Raw genomic sequence first — 15,907 nt, 5'->3', positions numbered from 1 at the left:
GATACCCTGAGCAGCTTGGTGTAGACAGGAAAAATTCACCCCATCTGAACCCTATATAAGGTAGCTCCTCCTCTTCCTCAGTGTCTTTTTTTTTTTTTTTCCCTATCTCAGCATGTGTATGACAGGGTAGTGCAGAGGTAGCATTTTTTGTTTTGTTCTACAGTGCTTACCTGGGGTTTTGGCTTTCCTTGTGAGGCTTGCTGTGTGTGCAGTTCAGCAGGTCATGTGCCGGGACAGGACCGTTCCCTTCAGCTCCCTTCAGCGTGGGCTGTTTGGAAATCATAGAAGGTACTGCCGATGGCATCCGGGGGAGTGCTCGCACAAGGACGTAAGACGAGCGCACATAGCAGGCGCATGTGCAGTGCGCTGGACGGATTGCCATGCAGCGCTGGCTTCTCCGTTTACCAAACCACCTGTCAGGAGGAATACAGGTGGAAATCGTTACCCTACGCCAGGGGTGGGCAAACTTGTCCTCAAGGGCCATATCCAGTTCATGTTTTTAGGATTTCTTTAATCATGTACAGCTGAGTTAATCTATTTGGCTGGGTCAGTAATTATCCTACCTGTTTCTACAGACAGAAATCCTAAAAACATGAACTGGATATGGCCCTTGAGGACAGGTTTGCCCACCCCTGCCCTACGCTATGGACACAATTTGATGTCAGGGCAGACACCTTTTTAAACAACTGACACCCATTATATGAGGCTCATTGTTGGCTATAGGTGTATGTATGCTGCAGGTCCTAGCAGCTATCTGGATACAGTGCACTATGGACCAGGAGCCCATCCCAAAAAAGCTGAAGGACACTCCAAGGTAAGCCCTTAGAGTGGGTGTGTTGTGTACTTTAGAATCGGTTACTTAGTACCTTTTTTATTGTTTACAGTACCTCTGTGGAACGATTCTTAACGCAAAGTTAAGAATCAGGGGTGTGCAGCTTTTGATGACCGATTGCCGAAAGGTTGCATTGAACCATTATGTGTGGACCCCTAAAACAGTGGAAGAGCCACTAAAATGGTGCACCCCTAATCCGGTGGAAGAGCCTGGCCCCCAGAACAATTCAAAGCGTTCTTTTCGTGTATGGTGAAGGCGATGCAGGATTTTCAGGCTCCAGAGAAAGACTCCAATATGAGACGATATGGAGGATGTGAGGCCAGGGCCATCCTCTGAAACATTCAGTTCCCTTAAGGAGTGGGATTCCGAGTCAGATAGTGAGGCTGATGTGAAAGAGTATCCCAGAATGTTTAATTTGGATACTGTGAATGTTATATTCAATCATAATAACAAATTTCTAGGCATTGAGGAAGCGACAGATTTGGTCAAACCAGGGGATGCACTGTTTTCGGAACGCCAAGTAAAATCTAGAGTGTTCCATACCCATAAGGTGATAAATGCCTTAAAGATGTGGCAAGCCTTAGACAAGAGTCATCCTAACATGGGAAGACTGAACCGCATGTATACTTTCCAGGATGAAGATATGCTGAGATGGTGTTCGGTACCTAAGGTGGATTCAGCCATAGCCGGCTTATCCTCAAGGACCACTCTCCCATGGGTTGATGGGGGACCATTGAAAGACGCCATGGATAGGAGAATGGAGACTTCCTTCTGGAAATTACACATCTCCTCAGGCATAACTCTAAAGTCTGGGATAGCTATGGCTTCGATAGTTAGAGCCCTTAGGTTGTGGGCCAGCACGTTACATACAGATACCTTCTATAGTCCTTAGAGATTATGCAGAAAAGCATTGATTTCTTGTGTGAAGCCTCGTTGGATACGATTGTGTTCTCTTCCAAGAGCATGGCCTCGGCAGTTGTAGCAAGAGGAGCGCTTTGGTTATGTCCATGGGTGGCAGATCACCAATCCAAAAGCCATCTGAGAATGCTTCCATATGAAGGTAATTTACTGTTTGGGGAGAAACTGGATAATCTGATGCAGAGGCTAGCAAGTGATGGGGCTAATCGTCTACCACAAGACAGACAGGGGAGACGTTTCCTCATTTATTCTCCAAGGCAATAGTTTAAAGAAGCCTGTGCCTATAGGCCTAGGAGACAGTATTCCAGACACCAAGATAATATGACACTACAGTCCATTCGGCCCTTCAGATCAAAAAGTGGGAAACAAGGACAGCAAAGCACCCAATGACTATCTACAGATCCAGTCTCCACTCTAGTGGGCGGCAGGATATCATGCTTTGCAGAAATGTGGAACCAGACCGTCCAGGATATGCCATAGAATTTCATACCTGGCCAAAACGAAACAGATTTGTCCAGTCAAGAAGTCCTACGTCTTTCTTAGAACAGCGAGCATTGGAGGAAAGCCTAAAAGACCTGGTGAAAACAAAAGCGATTTGTGGCGGTGCCGACAAATCCGAAAATTATGGGGTTTTATTTCAAATTGTTTCTGGTCCAGAAAGCATCAGGTGCCTTCAGAGCACTACATGATTTACAAGCTCTCAATTGCTATGTGCAAGCATGGAGTCTATCAACTCAATCCTCAAGGCAGTAGAAACAGGAGATTTTGAGACGGCGATAGACTTAAAGGATGCATATTTTCATATCCCGATAATGATCCATCACCAGCAATTCCTAAGGGTCTGCATTCAAGTGCACCACTTCCAATTTACATGTCTTCTGTTTGGCCTTTCCACGTCTCCAAGAACAGTTACTAAAGTCCTTATAGTTCTCATATCAGCACTCCGAGAGAGAGGAGTGGCTTTGTGGCCGTGTCTGGACAATATTCTGATTTCGGCAAAGTCAGAAGAAGCAGCCTTAGAGGTTACATCCCAAGTAATCCGGTTTCTGCAATTGCACGGTTGGTTAGTCAATGTATCAAAAAGTCATCTGATACCCTCGCAACAACTTGTGTTCCTATGAGTGCAAATAAATATAAGAATGGACAAGGTCTGTGTCTCTCAAGAATGATTGGACAAAATCCAGTTGCTGGCGAAGTCCAAACCTCAGATTTCAGCACGAACCTATCTCCGCCTCCTAGGAATGTTTTCCTCAACAATAGGAATCCTTCTATTGGCTAGATGGCATATGAGAGATCTTCATTCGAACCTTTTTTCAGAATGGGATCGTACAGTGGGGTCTCTAGATTCCAAAATCAACCTCTCAAGGTCAGCAAAACAGTCCCTAAATTGGTGGCAGCTCCAAGGCTTGAGAAAGCAAGGTGTGACTCTCTAGATACCAGACTGGTGTGTTCTTACCATAGACGCCAGTTCAGTAGGTTGGGGTGCTCACATGCAGGCGATGCTCACGCTGGGCACTTGGTGAGACGAAGAGAGACTTCTCCAGGGTAACATCTTGGAGATGAGAGTGGTCTGGCGTGCAGTCCAGCACTTCCAGTCCTTTCTACGAGCCAAACATCCGCGACTATTCTAAGATATCAGGACTGTAGTAGCCTTTATAAACAAGCAGGGTGGTACCAAGAACAGAGCAATGCTGGTCGAAATAACCACACTAATGGCATGGGCAGAGACGAATCTGAAATCTCTCTCAGCCCTTCACATGGCAGGCAAAGACAAAGTGGTGGCAGACTAATTAAGCAGACACCAATTCCATCCAGGAGAGTCGGAGTTGCATGAAGATGTCTTTCAACTCATACGACACAGGTTTGGAATGACAGAAATAGACCTGATGGCCACAGAGAGCAATCCAAGGTACCCCTCTTCCACTCCCTTCAGAGAAAACAGGGCCCTAGGGATAAATGCCCTGCCAATGAAGTGGAACTTCAAGCTTTGGTACGTGTTTCCTCCCTTTCCGCTCATCCCTCAGGTACTCTGGAAGATAGGGAAGGAAAAGGTGGAGGCGATAGCACTCCTTCCGGCGTGGCCGCGTCGCCCTTGGTTCGCGGTATCACGGAAGATGCTGCTGGAACATCCATGGCCGGTCAGACCAGACCTCATACATCAGGGTCCGTTTCTGCATCCAAATCCGGATTTCCTTGGTTTGATGGCGTGGAGACTAAGCGGCGACTATTGAAATTCAAAGATGTTTCAGACGAGGTAATAGACATTCTAATTCAGGCAAGGAAAAATAATTCCTTTATGATTTAATACAGAATTTTGAAAAAATTAATTTGTTGGACGGGGAACATGGCGAAGATTCCCATCTCCGCCAGTGTTCTAGATGTGTTAGTTTCTTAAAGATGGTTTCGTTATAGGACTAGCACCATCTACATTAAAGGTACAAATATCTGCTCTTAACATCCTTCTTGATACCAAGCTGTCATCTCAGGATCTCGTCTTACAATTCTGTCAGGCACTGAAGAGGATACGGCCAAGAGTGAAACCATTCCTACCCCCTTGGGACCATAATATTGTCCTGGACGCCTTAACCGCTGACCCCTTCGAACCATTGCAGGATATTTCTCTCAGATGGCTCACTCTGAAAGTGCTCTTTCTAGTGGCAATCATTTCAGCTTCTCGGATAGGGGACATACATGCGTTATGGTGTGAAGAAACATTCCTGAACGTTTACGAAGATAAAGAAATTTTGAGGACGAATCCGGAGTATCTACTCAAGGTTGTCTCTTCCTTCCACATCAATCAAGAATTGGTAGAGAGTAGACCACTCCATACTCTGGATGTGGTGGAGAGGTATATTTACTTGCATTGTCAAGACGGAAATTCTTAGAAAGACAAAGCAACTATTTGTGCTTCCTGAAGGTCCTTGCAAAGGACATGTCCCATCCAAATCCACATTGGCGAAGTGGATTAGAGTAGTGACTGCACAGGCCTACAGGGGGAAAGGGCGTGAATTCGCTAAGATACTGAAGGCGCATTCAACAAGGCCGGTAGCGACCTCCTGGGCACTTAGAACCCAGGCATTGGCAACCGACATATGTAAGGCAGCTGGATAGTCTTCAATGCACACTTTTTCTAAGCATTATGTGCTTGACGTATCGGCCTCTACGGAGACAGTTTAGGAGAAAGATTCTCCAGCAAACGGTGTAAATACATTTTTTGTTTGACTGTTATTAATGTGTTGGTTTTTATTGCCCTCTCGAGTATTGTACTGCTCTGGTATATACCATTGTAAGGGCTGCCATGGAGTAGGGAAAGGAAAATTGAGCATTATACTCACCGTTAATTTCCTTTCCTTGAGATACTCCATGGAAGCCTTTTATTTTCCAACTCTTGTTCTAATAGTTATGTTCTAAGGACGGCTTGAGAAGTTACAAAAGACATTGAGGAAGAGGAGGAGCTACCTTTAGGGTTCAGGTGGGGCGAATTTTTCCTGTCTGATCAGGGTATTAACCCATTGTAAGGGCTGCCTGTATCTCAAGGAAAGGAAATGAACGGTGAGTATAATTCTCAATTATATATGTATGTATATGTAAATATATATAATATATTATAGTGTGTGTGTGTGTGTGTACATATGTGTATATATGTGTGTGTGTGTGTGTGTGTGTGTGTGTGTGTGTGTGTGTGTATGTGTGTGTGTGTGTATGTGTATGTATGTATTATAGAGAGATGGATATCAATATATATAATTACATTTTATATGTTCATTATTGCTAACTTTTGTACCACGACAGGTTAAGAGAGAAATGCTGGTGGAAGCTTTGACCAAGAGAAAAACTGTTACTGTGAATGAAAAGCTCATATTGCCCTATAGCCTCAATGAGGTGAGTGAGCAGACCTGAACGTCTGGCTTATCTGCATACTCTGTTTAGACTAGAAGCATACGGGTACTGTGAGTATCTGGTATGGTTTAGTCCTTGGAACTTGGCAGGTACTGATGTGCTCATAATCTCTGCCCACTGCATTCACAGTGCTTTCTCTGCACTAGTGTGCCGCAACCTCTGCATTTAAACTGATGGGCAGGTAAATAAAACATGTAAGTACACAGTTTAATATGGTGTGTACAATGCGCCTGCGTATCACTACACAATAGTATGGAAATAATTTTCATTTTGTTATTAGCCATGGATTCATAAGATAATTAAATTGAGAAATAATGAACACAGATTTTGTTCTCTTACACATCCCTCTTGCAGGCCGTGACTGCTCGTGACTCCATGGCAAAATCTCTGTACAGTGCATTGTTTGACTGGATAGTTCTCCGAATAAACCATGCTCTGCTCAACAAAAAGGATGTGGAAGAATCTGTTAATGTGAGTGACGTATTCAGTGGCTGTATGCCTAAAGATTTTTTTTTGAATTGTTTTTCTTCCCAGTTTCTAAATTCTCACACCATGTTCATGTATAAGTCTCTGTGATCTCTTCAGGTCAAGCTGCACAACATATAACCCTATTTTCGTTAATTTTTCTTGAAAATATTCTACTTTGTATTTATTGTTGTCTTTCTTATCCTTTCACTTGTCGATTCATAACCATTATTGAGCTTTTCAATCCTGCTACTATTCTAGAATTTTACTGATTTCATTAGTCTGCAGCAGGACTGGTTTTTAGTCCATATTATTATAGCCTACTTTCTCGCAGCACATTCCTTATTCTGTTACATTTTCAGGACCACCATTTGTTTTGACTAGTGACTTTGTTTTATGTTGCCCCCAGTTTAAGGGAAATTAGTTGATACTGAAATGATGGTGTTGTTTTGTGGGGGAGACAGAACAGTCAGGAGAAAAACTACTACAGGTTTTGGCTCGATCTCAAGTCATAATGGGAACTTTCTCTTTCATCCAGTCTGGGGGACACTGCTTACCATGGGTTGCGGAGGGAGCTTGGTGAGTTGGCACCTAACTAGTTAACTTTAGTACTGCCGACAGACCCCTCCCCTCTACAATCCCCCTGCCCCCTTTTGTCCAGTTTTTTTTTAGGTGCCCGTGAGTTGGGCAGTGTTTTTCAGTACTGTTAGTAATTTTATTTCTTTATTCTTTATTTCATTGCTTTTTTTTTAGGTGGCAGAGCTGGAGTGTCTTCTAATATAGAGAACACACTCACAGCACGGCAGCACAGGCACTTCCCTGTCAGATGGGAGCCAGCGGCTCTAACTGACAGGGACAGGAGACAGGAGATGGGTGCCTGAATTGGGGGTGACAAGCTGTCTCACGGACCGCTGTCACTCCTGGAAGCCTCCCCGATAACCGGTGCTGCCACTGCAGGCATAGAGCGCCGGTTATCGGATATTACATTGGTGGCGGCCATTTTAAAAAAACGGAGGAGAGGTGAAGGGGGCTATACCTGGATCCCCCCTCATTCATAGGAGGGGGCATCAGGTATTACCCACTGCGGAGACCTCCGCTAGAGGTCTCCACTACTCGTCCAAAAAAAAAAAAATGGATTAAATGGCAAATATCGCTGCAGAGGCAGCATTACTGAAGGGGGGGTGCTAAGAAATAGAGCTCCCCCTCCTTCCACAGAGCGAGATGGTCTGTTCCAGTCTTCTGGCGCCAAGGAGAAGCCCGGGAAGAGAGAACAGAGCTGAGGGAGCAGACACCAGGATACTGCTGCTGGACTTCTCCCCTGTTTGGCCTTTGGGCTAAGTATTTGATTTATTTAAACACATATTCTGTACTGCTGTGTACAAGTGGGCTAGTAGGGGTTATGTTATAGTTCTCCTACTTGCTTAGGTATTATTTTGTGTTTAAAATTTTACAAGTACAACTTTTATATCTAGATTAGTTGATTTCTTGTAGTTTACACTTTTCTCTCCACACATTTATATCTCTCTCTCTACTCAGCTAAATTTAACAATTTTAGTCTGTGTGTTTGGTGTGCCTTCCTTTATTAAGAAATGTCAGATAAGGGAAAGGGCCCTATTGCAAAATATTTTACATGTTCTAAATGTCATGTTAAATTACCTAATGGCCAGAAGGACCCGTTGGCGCTATGCTCTGTCTGCGAAGCAGAGGTCCCACCTGCGCAAACCCAGCAAATGTCAGCCCCACCGACGGAGAAACCGGCCTGGGTGACCTCCCTATCAGTCGGTTTCCTCTTTAGCTCAGATGGTTTGCCAATCCAATCAGTTGTGGTCTAGTGTTGTAACCTCGGTGGCTGATAATCCTAGTACACAGCTGGGCCTCCCTACTACCACAGGTTCTATTGGAACCTCTATGCCAGGGCCTTCCTCTTTACATACGGACCAGGCCCCTGTTCCCACAGAACCGCCATGGTCCACAGCATTTATAAAGGGTTTGGATAAGCTAAACCAGTTACTTGAATCCCCTAACATCCTGCCTTCTAAAAAAAAGCGTCCTAGGTCTGCTAATACCCTTATGGTCCTTTCAGACTCTGAGGAGGTTTCAGAGGAAGAAGGGGAAATTAATTCTGATCCTGACCAGGTTCAACCTTTGGGTCAGGAAGAAAGTTCTAAAAGCCAGTTTATTAATGATTTGGTTTTAGCAGTTAGACAAGCTTTGGACCTCCCAGAACCGGAGGATCCTACTCCTAGAGACAGAAGTCTCTTTAAGAAGGCCAAAAGAAAGCCTAGCCGTTTTCCACCTTCAGTAGAGCTTAAGGATATTGCTGAAGGAGCCTGGAAACAGCCTGATAAAAGGTTCTCTGTACCCAAAAGATTCTCCTCCCTGTATCCGTTACAGGAGGAAGATGTGGCCCGCTGGGAGTCTATTCCAAAGGTCGATATTCCAATAGCCCGATTGGCCAAACACACTTTACTCCCAACCCCGAAGTCAGCATCTCTGCAGGATGTCAATGATTGTAGGGTAGAATCTCAGCTGAAATCTATATTTGCAGCTGCGGGTTCTTCCTTTAGACCCACATTTGCTTCAGCTTGGGTGGCTAAAGCCATGGAAACATGGGCAGACCAGTTAGCAGAGGCCTTACAGGACTCTGACTTCCCCTGGCTTTGCATTTAAAGGAGGCATCGGGGTACCTTTTATGAGGTGGCCCAGAACACAGCAGCTGTTTCATCTTCTTTTCAGGCCGCATCTATTTCTGCAAGACGGACGTTATGGCTGAAATCCTGGGAAGGAGATGCAGAATCAAAAAAGTCCGTGGAAACTATTCCTTTTTCTACAGCAGGTTTGTTCGGGCCGGAATTGGATACCCTGATCTCACAGGCAACGGGGGGCAAAAGCACTTCCTTGCCGGTATTCCCTAGTAGGAGCCGTAACCCTCGGGTCAGCTCCTTTTGCCAGCCCTTTCGGGGGGCTTCCTTGCCTAGGGGTCAGTCCTTTAGAGGCAGGCAGCCCAATTCTCGAGGCTTTTCTGCCAGGGGGAGATCCTCGTTTGCAGGTAGGCGTTCTACCGCCAAGATCCAGGAGAAGCCTGCGTCCTGACGACCACTCTGTTCTTTTGGAGGGGGCGCCAGTGGGGGGACGTCTGTCTTTGTTTCAAGAACAATGGGCAGCGTCCTCTCAAGATCCTTGGATTCGGGGCATTATATCAGAGGGGTACAGGATAGACCTGCTGGGCACGGCTCCACATCGTTTCTTCTTAACCCCATTACCCCGAGATCCATTAAGACACCAGGCAATACAAGATTGTGTCGCCTCTCTTCTTTCTCAAAGAGTTATCTGCAGGGTCCCAAACTACCAGAAAGGACAGGGCTTCTATGCAAACCTATTTCTTGTCAAGAAGCCGGATGGCTCCTTTTGGCCCGTCTTAAACTTAAAGGGCCTCAATGTGCACTTAAGGGTGGACAAGTTTCGGATGGAATCCCTGAGGTCAGTGATAAACGGCTTAGAGAAGGATCAGTTTTTGGCGTCCATAGATATAAAGAACGTTTACCTCCACGTTCCCATTTGGATCCACCATCAATATCTCCTAAGATTCACAGTGGGATCCTCCTACTATCAGTTTCGGTCCCTCCCATTTGGCCTCTCCACAGCGCCAAGGGTTTTTACGAAGATCATGTCAGTGATGGCAGCATGTCTTCATCTACAGGGAGTTCAGGTAGTGCATTATTCGGACGACCTGCTCATCAAATCTTCCTCGGAGACTGGCTTACGTCATCACTTATCCCTCTCCTTGGCAGTTCTCGAGGGCCATGGATGGCTAATAAACTTAAGGAAATCTCAGATGGTTCCGTGTCAACGCATGGTTTTCTTAGGGCTCATTATGGACACCAGTCAGCAAAAGGTATTCCTGCCCGTCGAGAAGATCAGTTCTATTCAGAGTGTAACAACTCAGGTCTTGACTTCTCCCAGCCCCTCAATGCACTTGTGCATGCGGCTGCTGGGAAAGATGGTGGCCTCCTTCGAGACAATTCCATTCGGTGTAGCTCATTCCCGATGTTTTCAGTGGGATTTATTGACGAAATGGTCAGGATCCCACCTACGCTTGGATCTCCAGAAAATATCTCTATCTCCGGGGACGATAGAATCGCTCCAGTGGTGGCTAGTTCTGGATCACTTGAGGGTGGGCAGGTCCTTCGCTCCATGCTCATGGATCATAGCCACTACGGACGCCAGCCTAAAAGGTTTGGGGGGCGGTAATCCTGCACCTCCGACTCCAGGGACTTTGGTCGGTTCAGGAATCAGCCCTATCAATAAACGTGCTGGAGTTGAAGGCTATTCTTTTAGCCCTCCTGGGGGCCTAGTCCCTCCTCCAGGGCCACCCTGTCAGAGTCCAGTCCGACAATGCTACAGCCGTGGCATATGTCAACAGGAAGGGAGGAACCAGGAGTGTAGCTGCAATGAAGATTGCTGCTCAAATTTTGGTTTGAGCAGAACAATATGTCCCTGCAATCTCCACAGTTTATATTCCAGGAATAGGAAATTGGGAGGCCGACTACTTAAGTCGAAACCAAATGATGCCGGGGGGAGTGGTCACTCCATCCGGAAGTTTTCCAGTCTCTGGTTCAGAGGTGGGGTCTTCCGGACATAGATCTCATGGCCTCCAGACACAACAGAAGGGTTCACAGGTTCTGCGCAAGGGCAAGAGACCCCTTAGCGGTAGCAGTGGAGTTCAGGTTGGGATACCTATTTCCTCCGATTCCCATGCTTCCTCGCGTACTCAGACGAGTAAGGCAGGGGGGTCTGCCAGTAATTCTGATAGCTCCCTCATGGCCGCGCCGAGTCTGGTACGCGGACATAATCTCTATGGCGGAAGGACAGGGAATGCCTCTTCCGTCACGAGACGACCTGCTTCTGCAAGGTCCCTTCCGTCACCAGAATTTACCTCAGCTCAGTTTAACGGCATGGCTGTTGAAGCCAGCCTCTGGAGGGCTAGAGGTTTTTCCCCCAGAGTAGTAGACACTTTAATGCGAGCCAGAAAACCAGTTTCAGCTCGCATATGTCACCGGATTTGGAGAGCCTACATCAGATGGTGCGAAAATAGGACATGTCCCTCATCCTCCTTTCGTCTCCCTCGCTTGTTGGCCTTCCTTCAGGATGGCCTGGAGGCAGGGCTTAGGTTCCCTAAAGGTTCAGGTATCGGCTCTTTCAGTGTTTTTTCATCTGAAACTAGCGGATTTATCAGATATTAGGACTTTCCTTCAGGGAGTCTTGCATATTCAACCTCCCTATGTTGCGCCTACAGCACCATGGGATCTCAACCTGGTGCTGGATATGCTTAAAGGGCCTCCCTTTGAGCCATTACTTGTTGCAGATTTAAAGTGGTTGACCTGGAAGGTCCTCTTTCTTTTGGCTATCGCATCTGCGCGTAGGGTTTCGGAATTAGGAGCTCTGTCTTGTCAGGAACCATATTTGGTTTTCCACGAGGACAGAGCGGTGTTAAGAACCCTTCCTTCCTTCGTTACAAAGGTAGTTTCGGCTTTTCATCTGAACCAAGAAATTGTAGTTCCGGTCTTTTCATTTACTTCCCATTCGGATCAGCAGTCTATGGAAAAGTTAGATGTGGTTAGGGCTCTCCGCATTTATGTCAAGAGAACTTCTCAGATTAGACGTACCGATTCTCTATTTGTTCTTTATGATGCCAATAAGAGAGGCTGGCCAGCCTCAAAACAGTCCATTGCAAGATGGATTACGGCAACCATTAAACAGGCTTACATAAAGGCTAACCGTCCTGTGCCGGAGAGACTTACCGCCCATTCCACCAGATCGGTAGGGGCGTCGTGGGCAGCAAGAAATGGGACTTCTGCAGACCAGCTTTGCAGGGCAGCCACCTGGTCTTCTGTCCATACAGTTACAAAATTTTACCAGTTTAATGTATTTGCATCCGCTGATGCAAATTTTGCTCGTAGTGCTTTACGAGCGGGATTTTCAGAGTAGTCCCACCCTTAGGGGGCTGCTTTAGAACGTCCCCATGGTAAGCAGTGTCCCCCAGACTGGATGAAAGAGAAAAGAGGATTTATGTACTTACGTAAAATCCGTTTCTCTGATTCCGTCTGGGGGACACTGCGATCCCTCCCTTCTGCTTTTCTTCTGTGTGCTCTTGTTTGACTGGCCTTTCCTCCTTGGGCTTTTTAATTAACTGAACAAGAGGGGGCAGGGGGATTGTAGAGGGGAGGGGTCTGTCGGCAGTACTAAAGTTAACTAGTTAGGTGCCAACTCCCCAAGCTCCCTCCACAACCCATGGTAAGCAGTGTCCCCCAGACGGAATCAGAGAAACGGATTTAACGTAAGTACATAAATCCTCTTTTTCAGGTTGTTTTTTGATTTTTTTTAAAAAGATAAACGATTTCTTTTTTTTTCCCTTTTCTTATTTTTAAGAGTTAAATTAATATTACACTTCCCTCCCTAAATCTGGGGCCATCTTACATCCTTGGCAGCTAAATAATTACAAAAGATGCACCCTTTGTAAAATGTGTATGAATGAGTGCTTTGATTTATAAATATGCACACATTTACATAATTTGCTTTTGTTTATCTAGTGTCTATCCATTGGAGTCCTTGACATTTTTGGGTTTGAAGACTTTCAAAACAATAGCTTTGAACAGTTCTGTATTAATTATGCAAATGAGCAGCTCCAGTATTACTTCAATCAGCACATCTTCAAGTTAGAACAGGTGAGAAATACAATATGGAAATTATCAACACAGCCTTGCTCTGGCGCTAATTTCAAACAAACACATTTGTGGATAAAAACAAATAAATACTTTATTAAAACGTCAAAACGAAAACATTATATATTACCTACCACTATTGAACTCAAAGTGTATTCATTATGAATGTTAAACACATAAATGTATACAGTAAAGAACATTATGCTGTATACAATGCCATTTAGGCAAAATAACAGTTTGAGAAAATGCCACCAAAACTATGCATAATAGGACCTATATTTTCAAAATGTGTATTTAAGTGCACACTCTTTCGTAACAAAGATCTTTTCAGTTGCCATGTGGTGCCGTTTTGACTGGCCTTCATGATTGTTCTTTAGGGAAAAGCTGGATAATGACAATGCAACCAGATGCAGTAATACTAGTATGTTACTCTTAAATTAACAACTTTGTCAGTTTAACACTTGTTACCAGACACATCCATCTATAAATCTGTTTGACATAACAAAAGAGCAGAAAATGGACTTAAACTGTTATCCTGTAGAGTGCATTGTAAGTGGATTTAACAATTTTATTGGGAACCAATGTATTTCTAAGTGTAAATAATGCAGCTTATAGCATGCTAATGCCTGTCCAATGTAATATTTTTTCACTCAGAGCTTTCTGTTAGTCATGTTGATGTGATATGAACACAGGACATATCAAATCAATACATTGTGGTAAGACCTCAAGACATATCTTCAGCTTTGCACAATATAAAATGATCTTTGTAAGACGATTACAATATCCTTGCACAAACTAACTTTCTCTTCCCTGCCATTGGGGGGCACTGCGATACATTGGGGTATAGTAGTGGGCTCAGGAGTCTTGTCACTTTAACTGCTAATTTTTTGAACTCCTCCCCTACTTAACCCCTCCTCTCCAGAGAGATCCTCAGTTTTTTGTAAGTGACTGGAGAGTCAAGGTCACTAGAGTATAGGCTCCTGCCTATACTCTGTTAGTCTTTAGGGTTACATGTTTTTATTTTTTATTCCCTTTAGGTGCAGCGCAGGATCCCAGACAAGACCCAGCAGAGTGAGTAGGACTTGGCTCTGCTCACTCTGGATCCTAGCGCAGGTAAGTGAAGCTTCGCGCTCACGTTACCAGCACAACTGCCGGCATTAGTTTTAGACCAATAGGTTAGGAAAATCACTGCTTAGATGCACTAGTCAAGTAGCGACAGGGGAGGATGCTGTATCAGCCTCTCCTCCCTTGCCGCGGACAGCTTGCCGGCAGGTCCCCGCTCTCCCCGCAGATAACGAGCATGTTGGGGGACTGTTAAGCAGCACTCACACTCGGGAGAGGTGAGTTGGCTGCAGGAACATCGCGTGCTGTGCTGGGCACTTCTGACAGCGTGCGCCAAGGCACTCCTAGGCGGCCATTCGTGGATGGGGCCAGCGAGTTTGGAGGAAGCAGAGCGGGCAGCGCCAGGAAGGGGAGGAGTATGAACAGCTTCCTGCCTCTGGTCTTCCCGCGAGGTGAACGGTGAGAGTCACTGCTGAAAGCATGCTGCGCTGTCCTGGATCCCTCTGCTCTGCCTCTCCTCCTCCGGTGATATCCACATCTGCCTTAAGATCTAACAGGCTTGTATGATTATAGCAGTATTGTGGAGGTGTTATATGTGAATATTCTGGTCTTGTGAGTTATTTCATGTAATAGGAATTTTCACAGACAGTACTATACGGTCTTTTTAATATTTGGGGTGGTGCTCTTCGTAGAGACTTCCCAGCACAGGAGCCTTCTATTCTGTAGCCTTAATTTGTCTGTCTTTCTTTTAATAATTATTTTAAGAAGCAGGACTATGGCGGAGAAGGGGACAGCTAAAAGCAAGGGTCACTCTGTGCCTTCTGCAATGTATTTTACCTGTGAAAAATGTAACACAAAACTTTCTGTTGGCCACACAGACCGAAATGCCCTTTGCGCAGCTTGTACTGCGGACGCACAGAGGCAACACAGCTCAGCCCAGGAGGGGTCTTCTGCGATGGTAGAACCGCCCTGGATGCAGTCCTTTTCCTCAACTATGGAAAAACTGACGACCGTGATGATGCGGGTAATAGAGGTACGTGAGAACACTACCCCACTTACACTTGCAGGCAGCCAGTCTGATGACAATGCTTCCACATCACAAGCAGGGTCTACCCACAGGGAAGATAGGCTAGTATCTATTTCCCAGAAGGGTAAAAGAGCCATTACGGATGAAGGTCTGGACGTAGATCAGCTCTCTGATCTCTCCTCAGCGGAGGAAGGTGAGACAGATATAGACCCGGAAGGGGAGACTCTTCATGATTCTGACTCTGGCTCCACGAGTGTGGATAGTCTTGTTTGGGGAATCAGGCATGCCTTAGGGTTGGCTGATCCGGAGCCCGCAGCACCTAAGGGTATCTCTCTATTTAAAAGACCAAAGGCACAGTTGGCGATATTCCCGCATTCTCCAGAAATGTTAAAGAGATTATCTCTGAAGCTTGGCAGAAGCCAAATAAGCAGTTTATGATACCGGGAAAGTTTAAGTCCCTTTATCCTCTGCCTCCTGAGGACACAGTAAAATGGGAGATGTTGCCTAAGGTGGACACTCCGGTAGCCCACTTAGCATCATCTTTGGCTATCCTGGTCCAGGAGAGGATAACCCTTAAGGATTACACTGATAAGAAGTGTGATCTGGCCCTTCGATCAGCTTATACAGCTGTGGGAAGTTTGTTTAGACCCAAAATGGCTGTAGCCTGGGCCAACAAGGCGGTGCAGAAATGGATGAAAGCTTTGATTAAGGGCCTTAGAGATAACACTCCGCTTACAGAGCTTGTAAATCTAGCAGAGCATGTACTAGAAACTTCGGAGTATGTAGCAAATGCTGCCATGGATGCAGTTCTGTAAATGCTAAGGCCTTGGCTCTTATTGTAGCTGCTCGCCGTAACCTATGGTTACGGACTTGGTCAGTGGACGCAGACTCTAAGAGAGCTTTAGAGAATTTACCCTTTGACGGACTAACTTTATTCGGGGCAGAGCTCAAAAGGGTTATTCAGGAGACCACGGGAGGAAA

At 45.5% G+C, this 15,907-nt stretch overlaps 1 protein-coding gene across 7 annotated transcripts in view; it reads left to right on the top strand.

The window, feature by feature from the left end:
- The window catches only part of MYO9B (myosin IXB), a 159,758-nt gene that overhangs the window by 72,158 nt on the left and 71,693 nt on the right, over nucleotides 1–15,907 (top strand). For all 7 annotated transcript variants that reach the window (XM_075207031.1, XM_075207050.1, XM_075207020.1 and 4 more), the window contains exons 8-10: nucleotides 5,543–5,632; nucleotides 6,005–6,121; nucleotides 12,706–12,840. In XM_075207031.1, the coding sequence (XP_075063132.1) occupies nucleotides 5,543–5,632; nucleotides 6,005–6,121; nucleotides 12,706–12,840 (342 nt within the window). The remainder of the gene's footprint in view (nucleotides 1–5,542; nucleotides 5,633–6,004; nucleotides 6,122–12,705; nucleotides 12,841–15,907) is intronic.

Source organism: Mixophyes fleayi, chromosome 1 (assembly GCF_038048845.1).
Source record: "Mixophyes fleayi isolate aMixFle1 chromosome 1, aMixFle1.hap1, whole genome shotgun sequence".
NCBI classification, from domain to species: Eukaryota; Metazoa; Chordata; class Amphibia; order Anura; family Limnodynastidae; genus Mixophyes; species Mixophyes fleayi.
The sequence above is the reverse complement of the archived record's forward strand: the minus strand, read 5'-3'. Positions and strand labels throughout refer to the sequence as shown.